Source organism: Spinacia oleracea, chromosome 4 (assembly GCF_020520425.1).
Source record: "Spinacia oleracea cultivar Varoflay chromosome 4, BTI_SOV_V1, whole genome shotgun sequence".
NCBI lineage: Eukaryota > Viridiplantae > Streptophyta > Magnoliopsida > Caryophyllales > Amaranthaceae > Spinacia > Spinacia oleracea.
This window is the reverse complement of record NC_079490.1, coordinates 170,938,823-170,950,589: the sequence shown is the minus strand read 5'-3', so window position 1 is coordinate 170,950,589 and position 11,767 is coordinate 170,938,823. Positions and strand designations below refer to the sequence as shown.

Sequence of the window (11,767 nt, the reverse complement as noted above, 5' to 3'; positions counted from 1 at the left end):
TATTATTGTAATAAAATGGAAAGGAATTCGTTTTTTTTCTTTTCCTTCCGTGCAGTAGCGGATCCAGAAATTCGAGATAGCGGGGTCACTATTTAAAAATTGATGAAACTTTCACTAAAATTATGTTATTTTTTTTAAAAAAATAATGAAAATTTAACTTAAAAAATAAAGAAATTCAAGTGAGGTCAAGGAACCCCCCTAAACCTACCATGGCTCCACCACTGCTTCCTCGACCCTATAACTCTTCATACTAAACGTGCGAAATGCCAAACGTAAAGAACAAAAAGAAATAGAGGGAGTAGTTCTTTTAAAACTTGTTCCCGTCGTAATGAAACTTAATTATTGACTACTCTGTATCATTCATGTTTATATTATAGTGAAAACATAGTACTTCCTCCATTTCACAATAGTTGCAACACTTTGTATTTTGTACTATTCACATAATCTACTTTGTTTATTTTTTATGATCTATACTATAAGAAAAACATATTCATGTGGGATCTTGTTAGATTCATCTTAATGTATATTTTGCGAAAATCATTTTTTTATAATTTTTTACTTATCGGTAATTGAATATATTAATTGTTTAAGATATACATTGGCAAGTGTGAAAAACAAAGTGTTGCAACTAAAAAGAATTGGAGGAAGTATATATTAAGGTTATACGGTTAAACCATCGTTGAAGATGCCAAATCTATTATAGTGAAAACATAGTCTATATTAAGTTCCCTTCGCGAAGTCGTTATCTCAGATCAACGGTCTTTCTCTGCGAAAAGAAATTGAATAAACTTATCCGATCATATGTGGATGGTAGTTTGGTAATTACAGAGTAAATTTTATTCTGATGCAAAATGAGAAATAAGTTTTAAAAGAACCGTACTTCTTTCGATCAAGCAACATATTGCCGGATTGGTCCAGTGAAGATGACTAGACGACCTCGTTAGGGACACTTTTAGGGGAGGGCACCTCTTTACTATTCTCCTAATTTTTAAAGTGTTTAGGCTGCTAACCTTTGTTACGGTAATCCGAAAAGGATTACGTCTGGTAGCACCGCTCATATTGACCTGTTATATAAATGGGGAACTTTTTTCCATTGAGAACTTTAAACCAACCCATAATTATTTATGGATTTTTGTGAATTAATAATTTTAAAAGTTATATAGTTTATGTTCAGTGTTTATTATAAAGATAGAAAAACTAGGTTAGATCCTTTGAAAGGCCAACCTATAACATTATTCTTAGGGAAAAGATCAAAAGATGAAACCAAAACGGCATAGTATGACAAGGAAAACTCTTTGACACCACAAACTTAGTCGCTTGATTAAATGATTAACCTCCGTTGACAATGTGATCAGATTAGAAGTCTTAGAAATTTCAATTAAAAAAAAAAATTATCTTAAAATTACAACTCATAAGTATTATCCAATATCCAAGCCCATACTAAACCAGCCCAAGATGCAGAGAGGACAATGTGATACAACTATTAAACAATCTTGGAGAAATTCTACATTAGTTTACTTAGACAAAGCCCACTTACACAACTTTTTTTTTATTTAATTTTTTAATATATACTCTCTCCGCTTCTTTTTGTTTTTACGTATTCTTTTTAGGGTGTTTCACAATGTTTGTTACGTGGGAGAATCTTTCCTTTTATAAACTTATTAGACTATTATTTTTTGTGTCATCTTTTAATTTTAATTGATCCAATTTTTTCAACTCATTAAATATCTTTGCAATTTCCCAAGTATATTAAGTTAACAATCTTTGTGCTTTTTCATTATTGGTTCATTTTAATAATAAAACAATCTTATTGGTTGTTGAAATCATTAGTGGAGTGAGGTTTTATTTGGGTTTATTTTTTTAATAAAAAATAAAAAGAATATTTATTATACGTTCCAAACGTAACAAACAAAAAGAAACGGAGGGAGTAGTACGATAGGAAAAAGTAGGAGTTCTAGAAATTGGTCCCAATCCAACCGCAATCTGACAATAATAGAAGCGACTCAGGCAAAAAACAACACCTTTAAATCTATATGGGGACAATGACCCATTACAAAACATTATCAAATACTCTCTCCGTTCCGAAATACTCGTAACATTTTCACTGGACATGCTTGTCAATGCACAACTTTGACTACCAATATCTTTAACTACATATTGTAAAAACTTATAAAATATTAATATTATGAAAATATATAATCCGTATTAATTAAGATGAAGACAACAATATATTATATACTAACATTTGTTTTCATATACTTGAAACAAAATAGGGTAGGAGGTATGACCCAAATTAATTAGACTCGAACCGTGACCGGGTGTTCCGTTTTAAAAACTCTAGACAAAAGACTAACGTTTCTAAGAAAGTAAAATAAATAGTACAAAATTCATTCACTACTTGAAAGCTGTGATCAATCAGCTCAACTGATCAATGCACTTGAATTGAACAAGAGACAGAGGCTCTTGGTAGCTTCTTCAATGTGGTCTTGAGCAACTTCTGATCTACAATTGGATGCCAAGTTTTCACGCTTCGGTGTACGACTAATTCCTTCAACACTAATGCATGTGTTAGCAGAAATTGAATCATATCTATTTCAAATTCATTCCCAAAGTAATTTTTAATCACAATTCTTTTGAGATGGAATCTGCAACACATAGGAATAACTTCTTGTGTTGTTCTGAAAAATTCTTGTTGCAACTCTACTACCTCCTTACCATACGCGAAATGATTAGTATCATGACATACGATCACACCCTGCAGAATAAACGCGCCACAATTAAAGTTAGAAATATCGTAATACAATATATATACTCCCTCCGTCCCAAATTAGTTGTTACACTTACCTTTGCACAAAGTTTTAGGTGATAAGTGGTTGTTTGGTTATCAATTATTATTTTATTGAAAAAATAGATGTGATAGGAGTTAGTGGGGTATTTTTTTAATTGAATGAGGGAGGGTGTGGGGACAAAAAAAATATAGTGGAAAGAGAGAGACAATATAATAATTGTGGGGTCATTCCTAATTTAGAAGTGTAACAACTAATATGGGACGGACGAAAAAGGAAAGTGTAACAACTAATCTGGGACGGAGGGAGTACTGGCATCCTCCTCGCACTTGACTATATATAATTGTATATATTGTTTCTTAAATGGGCCTAGATGGGCCAGGTCCAAGCCAGGCCCGGTCGGCTTCCCGTCGGGCCGGGCCGAGCTGAAAGTTCAAAACAAGGCCCAAATCCACATGCTTTCTTACCGAGTCGGGTCGTTGGGCCTAACATAATTTACTGAATTTAGTGTGATTTGTTATGTCGTGCCTTGTCGTGTTTTTTTTCCCAAAAAAACCGGCCCAGACCCGGCCTCCGACCCACAATTTCGTGCTCGTGTCGGGCCGTACTTTTTTCGTGCCAGAGGCCGGTCCGGCCCTCAACCATCATTATTGTTTCTTACGTCAATGATAGCCAAATATGGTCAATGTGGAGATTGTGAGTATTGTAAGAGATTTTAAAATAAATAGATATCAAAGACTAACCTCTGGGAAAATAAGTGTTTCTAAGACAGGGGAGCCATTCAGAAATGACAACAACAATTTATCCCAAGTAGTATAAACATCACAACCAAGCTCCAAGCTAGTCAAATTCGGAAACAGTGAAAGCATATCTTCTTCTTCAACAAAATCCAGATCCTTCACCAAAGATTAAGTTAAATTTAATTTCAAAGTTCACAACATAAATATAAGCATTAGTTTTTATAAGTGAAAAAGACGCAAGTTGGTGAATAAGCAAGAAGAATAATAAGTGCATGTTGGTCCTCCCACTACAAGAAATCGGTTAATTACCGACTGAAATTTACCGACCGACCCAAAACTAGAAAGTAAATTTAAATTTATTGACCGCTGAACAGTTAGACGGTATATTTAAAAATTACCGACCGCTTTGATGCAGTCACTACAAAAATTTGTATCTTTAATGACAACCTAATTACGACAGGTTAAAAATCCCGCCGTTAAAAATCCCAACCCACCTAACCCTATGACCCACCAGACCTGCCAACCTGATTTAAACTATTAAATATGTTTTAAATGCTAATAAATTCTCACCTGAATGCGAAGGTCAAGCTCCCTTAGACCACAACGGGTTAACGGAAAAGAGATCCACGCATTAATTTGCGTGGATTTTATTTCCGGGAAACAATCGTCTCTCTTCCAAAAATGAGTCTTGTCACCGTGAAAGTACCTAGCAGCAAAGTTCGCACCCACACGAAGTCTAAACCTGCTTAGATACGGAGATTGGTAGGAATTTAGGAGACTATCCACAAACATCTTATAATCGGAGAATCGTTCAATTGCGTAGGGATGTTGCGAACAATGAGAAATAGGTGAATCATCCAAGTCGAGGGTCGTAATCCATGAGAATAGACACTTCATCTTCTTCGAAACAAGACACATAATAGCAGCATCCTTTGTAGTAGGAAGCAAAGAAAGTATTCGAATCAACAATTCATCTGGTAAACTGCTCAACATATCTATATTACCAGTATTATTTCTTCTATCCATCATCGTGCGAAAATAACCTGAAGATAGAAACATCCCTGCTTATTAATCTGATCAATGAATTATCTGCTAGTTGTAAATTAACAACATGTGTTTCAGACTCAATTTGTGTCACACGAATTAGGAATAAAAACTAACTAAAACAAAGTGTTAGAGTTATGGTATATCTAGGGTTCTGATATGTTTAGCAAACTAGAGTTGTGTTATTCTAGGAATCTATTAGATTTCTAAACTAATACAACTCTAATTTCCTAAACCTACTAGAACCCCAGATATACAACATCAATCCACAATGAAAATAACGAAAATGATGAAGGTCGCAATAATGATATGACATGCTTATTGGCCATGATTTCAATTGAAAATTAAAATATTTTAATTATATAAACTATTATACATGTTACAAGAACGGTAGGAAAATCTTAATACTTCCTCCGTTCCTAAATAATTGCACTATTTTGACTTTTGGCACTATTCACTTCCCTTACGTTTGACCTCAATTTTCTACTAATAAATAAAATTAAAAATTATTATACAAAGTATTATTAGGTTTGTCTAACTATATATTTTAAATATATCAACTTTTTATAATTTTTATTAATACATAATTATAATTATAAGTATCAACTTTTTATAATTTTTATTAATACATGATGGTCAAACTTATGCGTTAGCAAATGTAAAAGTCAAAACGGTGCAACTATTATAAACGGATGAAGTATTCTAATTTAGAAATTGAATAATACTCAGTATAGTTTTTTGTTTCAAAAAAAAAAATTAGGATTTGGAGAGGAAGTGTTTGTTTACTTTTTTTTTTTTTTTTATTATTTTTTATCGACTACCACGCATGGGCCTGCGTGATGTTCATATGTACGGTTTAGAATACAACACGTGGGATTTCGATCGACAACTACATGTTAGATCAACTTACGTTCATACGGAGTATTAACAATTCTAAGAATCAATTTGTTCTTGTTTTGATGGAACATAAGAACAAATTTAATTTGTCCAACAAAAATATTGTTTAAATTAACACTTAAATCATTTAATTAAGCGAAAGAAATCCAACAAAAGCAAATCAAATCACGAAAGAAACTCCAACTTTAGAAAAACGCACCTCAATTTACCGGAAATCGGCGACTAATTAAATGCGATATCTTGATAGACTTGAACTACCTACAAAATAGACTATAAAATCAAGAGAAAAAAGTGCGAGGTAAGAACTAAGAACTGTAAGAAATAAAGGAAAATTCAAAAGGAAAAGATGGAACGCAGTTCAAATAAAATCAATCTTACCCAAGAAAAAAAGAAAAAGCAGTCGAGAAGAAGTTGGAGTGGTTTTAACTTTAAATAAGAAAAGTTTTAATTTTAAGAATATGAAAGGGGTAAAAGATACAAACAATGTTAGAGTTATGGTATATCTAGGGTTTTAATATATACGAAATATTTAGGAAACTAGAGTTGTGTTAGTTTAGAAATCTAATAGAGTCCTAAATTTAATAGAATTATGTTATAGTTTCATACAAGGTTGTCAGAATCGGGATCCTACCTTGGATCGATGAAGGGGGGTAGGATCGGATCGGTAGAATCGGATCGTAGGATCGTAAGATCCTACTAAACAGTAAAAGTAATGGTTATATTATTAAATTGAAATGTACATACGTACAATCATGTAATCAGGTAATCTTAAAACTTAAATATCATTTTTTGTTTACATAAAATTAATACTTGTGTATATTCAAGAGCAATTAATAAGATATGCGCAAGATTGTTGAAATTATATGAATTCATGTACTTTTAAGTGAATAAGATACTTTTTTATCACTAATTTATTGATAGAAAAGTATGATATTTCTAATGATATGTGATTGCGAACTATTTAGTAATAAAAAATTTGTTATCTTGAAATACCGTATGTTGAATCTAGACCTGATCAAACGGCGGGCCGGGCCGGGCCTGGGCATAAAAAATCAGCCCGATATCGGGTCGGGCCAAGATATGGGCCAAAAAGTTGTGCCCAAACCCGCTATCTTCGGGCCTAAAATACCAGGCTTTTCGGGCCATTTTCGGGGCGGGCCAAACTTATAACTAAAAAGTGTATTTTTGTGTTTTCCAAACCCGCCCAAAAAATTTAAATTTTCGGGCATAGTCAGGCCCGGGAAAACGGGCCGAATAATTCTGCCCAAACCCGTAAAAATTTCGGGCGGGCCGAAGGGTCGGGCTCACCTTGATCAGGTCTAGTTGGATCGGATTGTAGAATCGTAGGATCGTATTAAGATCCCACCACTCAAAATTTTTATCGAGGTAGGATCGTAAGATCCTACACATATTAATATTCTACCTAAGATCTGGATCGGTGGCGTGTTTTTGGATCGTAGAATCTTAGGATCGTAAGATCCGAATCGGGAGTTTAACAACCATGGGTACACCAGGATGTACCATGGACCCTCTACATTAAAATACCGTTGGATGTACGGTGCATCCAAGTGCACGTAATAATTTTCAAACCCAGACGACCAATGCGTGCGTATATTACGTATCCACCCAAATCACTCTCACCCTTTGTCAAACAAGATTTACGTCCACAACCCCATATTTCCTAACACTTATAAAGCTTCATAATTTGATTACTATTCACCCAATAGTGCATTTACGTGCATGCCCCTCATTTCCTTCTTTGTTTTATTTTGTCTTATTCATAACAATAGAGCATTTACGGTTTCACCCTTCCATTGCTATACAAAATGTATTGTTTTCTTTGGGTATAATTTCCTATATATTGTACCTTCGAACTATCAATTAAAACGCATATGTATTCTATTTCCGGTTAAATGTAAATCCAACATCTAACTTTAACATGTCATTTCCAGCATTTACCATAAATTGTAAGTTCCTAGCTTTTAAGTAATATTTTTACAAAAATAATTTTGTATACCTTGCGCACGATCCAACAATTAGTAATAGTAAAGGAAAGAAAGTATTATTTCATTGTGGGACACATTCACACTCTTTTACACTATTATTTTTTTCTTCCCAAATCCCAACCAAGAACTTAAATAACAAGTCTTGCAATCAATTAATGATGACACGCGTTTACCATGTACTCCCTCCGTTTCTTTTTGTTGTATCCGTTTTCATTTTAAGCGTTTCATATTGTTGTATCCATTTAGAATCTATTCTATTTTTGGACATATATTTTATCCTAAAATACCCTTACATTTCTATCTAATTACCAAAATACCTAAAGATTCTACCCATATTCCCACCTAATTTTCCCCACCCATAATATTTAATTCTTTTCCCTTCCCCATATACCCACTCTCTCACCTCCTTTATCACCCATCATTATCACTCCTCTCTCTTACCTTATTTTTTTTATTATTTTATCACTCCTTTATTTATTACAATCTCTTACACCCAATCATTTCTCTTACACCCAATCATTACACTTATACCCATACAAATCAATATTCCAATTTTCTTAAAACCACACCAGATTCTAAATGGATACATCAAAAAGAAATAGAGGGAATAGAAACGTCGTCCACACACTATGTCACTGAACTACTGAAGTCTTAATTTATTGGTGCAGTGGTGGTTTGGGCCTGCGTTAAGAGTACAATGTATTCTATGATTCACAAACATATAGTCGGCCTAACTGGTAATTACATCAACGAAATGATTCTTGTTTACACGTCGTTATTATTTTACACGAATTCTTATTTAAAAGGGTAAATATTGTACGCCAAAGTAAAAATTAACTCAAAATGCTTAAAAGTTAGGCTTATATAGGTAAAAGTTATCTATTTTTTAGTGATAATTTTTTTTATTTTAGTAAAATTTATTTCTTCAAAATCACTGTATACAATTAATCATCTAATTAACCCTTTAAAATATTTATCTATCAATTTTTTTACTAATATAAAAGTTAATCAAAACTAGGTTAAAGTTATAAAAAAATGGGTAAAAGTTATCTTGGTGTACAATAAATTTATTGTACACCTTGTGCGCACAAGACCTTTTGATTATTTTAATCAAAATTATTCCTTTATTTGTTTTTAAATAACTATTTAACTCTTTTAAGAAAAAAATCCATTAATTTTTTTTTCTCATAATATAAAAGTTAATAAAAACTTATTAAAAGTTAAAAAAGAAAACTAGGTAACCAGTATCGCGATTGTTACGTGCAAGATCTTAATGGTGGTTCGAAATTGAATTTGGATGTTTAGACATGCAATTTCTTGGTGCGTTAAAAATTCCATTGCCAGCTCTAGTTTTAGGATTGCATTCAGGTGACCATTTATTGCCTCCAAAGAACTCAAACAAGAGTGTTGATATAGACACGAAGAGAATGAACAAGCAAAAAAACATGTTACAGTGCTATTATAGAGGTTTATGCAAAAATCTTTGGTTAACCACCAAATAGGGAGAGTGGGAGCCGTTCCAAAAATCAAAACACATTTTTTTTATTATATGTATTAGGTATTTAGGTATCTTTCTATCAAAAATAGTACGGAGTAATTGTATTTTGATAACTTTTACACTCGTTTTTTTTTTACATTTTTTTATTGTCAACTACCCCACTTGCATCGTTATTATATCAAATTCAACCATTTTTTTTTTTATTGATACTATTTCATGTTCTTCTATATCATATCATTTATTGGAGTCACCTAATTGTGCTATCATGTGTTTTATTGCTGTCGATAATGTTGCCATATTTTTTTCTTGATGTTGCTGTGAAATCGATGAGAAACAAGTCTCATCTTTTTCTTCTTTATCATTTTCGTTTTTATTTACCATGTTTAAATTTTATTTACCCTGTTTTAGATGAAGCCGACCAAAGAAATTTTTATATAATCCACAACCCATCATGTACTGTGTCCATTTTTTCCGACACAGTCTACGACTCGACCCACCCTAATTTAACTGAGGCGATTGTATGTCAATTATCCCCGACTCATGATCCACCAAACCCACCCACGACCCGCCAATTCGCCACGTTGGCCATCTCTACTGATAAGGTGAGTTGTGACTCATGGGAGGGGGGTAAAACATTATTTGATAATTATCCAAGCCCATACCATACAAGCCCAAAATGCAGGGTGGACAATGTGATACAACTACGGAGTATATTAAACAATCTTGGAGGAAGTCTACAGTAGTTTTTACATGGACAAAGTTCACTTACGCAGTTTTTTTTTAGTACGGTGGATACAAGTAGGAATTCTAGGAACTAGTCCCAATTCAACCGCAATCCGAAAATAATAGAAGTGACTCAGGCAAAAAGAAACACATTCATACTATATGCGCACATGACCCATTTCAAAACATTCAAATACTCCGTATGAACCAAATTAATTAGACTTGAACTGAAGACATTTGCATAAGGTTGTAATACTCCATGAAAACTCAAGCAAGCTCACTATTTCATTCATTTTTGTGTCTGCGAACAGTAGAGCGGCACAGCCCTTTAAATAGTGGCCGTAGCACACATTCATTCTGTGCCCTCACCTTAACCTAGTACACATGTCATGACATAGAATCAACCTAGGAAAAGAACAAAATAAGCTACACAGTTGTTCTCTCCCAATTTCACCTCCCGTTTCAATGTATTTCACAACACGTTATCAGCACCATAGACTCTATCTACCAAAATTAAAATTTCAGATTTATTATTTTATCGATTCCACAACTATACCTAATCGATAAAGATCAATAGATAAGCGATAAAGAAAATCATACGTTGAGCCTATAGCCAATTACCTACAGAGGTCAGATTCTTCCTACCTAAAAGTCAAATTCTAAGTATTGCTTTCGTTTTTGTTATATGTATATTATTAGCTCTTTGTATTGTGTGGTATTAATGTCATCGCTTGCCTCATCATACATATGGTTTTATCCATTAACTATCATGTTTGATTTGTTTTTGTTCTATGACTTGCAATATTTAGGGTTTGTTTTTAGGTTATGCTTTTGTTACATGTTTTACTGCTAGTATAAATGCGTAAAACTCAGTTTCAGTTTTTATTGATGAGTCAAGCGTCAAACGCCTCAAACCGCTATTGAACGATGTCATTAGAAAATTTAGATTCATTGATATTGACATGATATAAGGTTCTGTTTCTTTAATTTTGGTATGAAGAATACCATATCTATAACCTTAATTTGGATTTTAATTATCAAAATCCAGTTGTATAACACCATATTGGTCTTATAATTGTTCGTCTCAGGAAGTTTAGTTTTTCTGTTAACTGATTACTATGTTTATTTATGCTATTTATCATGTTATTATTGATGACGCTAAGCTAATCATTTGGAGATTATAGTTTCCGCAAGACGTGGGTTAGATTTTCCTTATTTGTTATGCTTGACATCTCAAAGACGGGGTATGATTTATCGGCAACTTTTGTGTAAGACCGCCTTACCGGAAAGACCACTTTAGTTGCTTAACTAATTGGTTCAATTTCTTAACTAATTGGTTACATTACTTAATTAATTGATTCAATTGCTTAACTAATTAATTCCTTTTTTTAACTAATTGATTTCATTGCTTAACTAATTAGTTCAAGTGCTTAACTAATTGGTTCCATTGCTTGACTTATATGATACCAAAGTGGTCTTTTGTGTAAGACCGCCTTATAGAAAAGTTTGTAATGATTTATTTAAAATAGCATACTGTGTTATTTTAGAATTATTGCAACTTGATGCCATAAATATTGCACATCAATCACATCCTATGTTCTTTGTCCATTCCCTCAAGTGAATGAAACATAATTATAATGAAGATATATGTCTTAAATTTTGAATAATAGTCTTGTATGACCTTGATATAACTGGAAAAAAAAATAAAATAAATTCCATGTACAATAAGGTATATATACATACAATAGAATAGGGTTTGCTTGGAAAACAATAAACCCTAGATCTAGAATGTTCCAGAAAGATACTAGGGTTTTAATGGACATCCACATAATATTTCATAACAGTTTCATCTTTATCTTGTTTTCTTTGACAGCTTGTCTATTTGTGTGCGACTCGTAGAGTCGTAGTTAAAGATTAGCAAGGTACCTCGACGTCTTCCTTTCGTCTTAGACATTGCTCGCAAATCAAGGTAAATTTTGTATACCTCCCTAATGCGTAACACTGTATTTTGTATACCTCCTTTCTTTATTTGCATATCCTCTCCTGTTTTTTGTATATGCGTGTTTTTTATCT

The 11,767-nt window shown here is 32.9% G+C and overlaps 1 protein-coding gene across 2 annotated transcripts; it reads right to left on the bottom strand.

Annotated features, from left to right (window-relative positions):
- Positions 1-2,224: 2,224 nt before the first annotated feature.
- On the bottom strand, positions 2,225-6,224 carry LOC130459520 (putative FBD-associated F-box protein At5g50270). 2 transcript variants are annotated; one of them, XM_056826947.1, is made up of 4 exons: positions 5,667-6,224; positions 4,097-4,569; positions 3,530-3,682; positions 2,225-2,755 (listed from the first exon to the last, which is right to left on the bottom strand). In XM_056826947.1, exons 2-4 carry the CDS (start codon positions 4,553-4,555, stop codon positions 2,429-2,431), a joined length of 939 nt encoding a protein of 312 aa, XP_056682925.1. In that variant the 5' UTR covers positions 4,556-4,569; positions 5,667-6,224; the 3' UTR covers positions 2,225-2,428. The 2 variants fall into 2 exon arrangements, with proteins under 2 accessions (XP_056682925.1, XP_056682924.1); XM_056826946.1 differs by lacking the exon at positions 5,667-6,224 and having other exon boundaries at positions 4,097-5,028.
- Between the last annotated feature and the right edge of the window lie 5,543 nt (positions 6,225-11,767).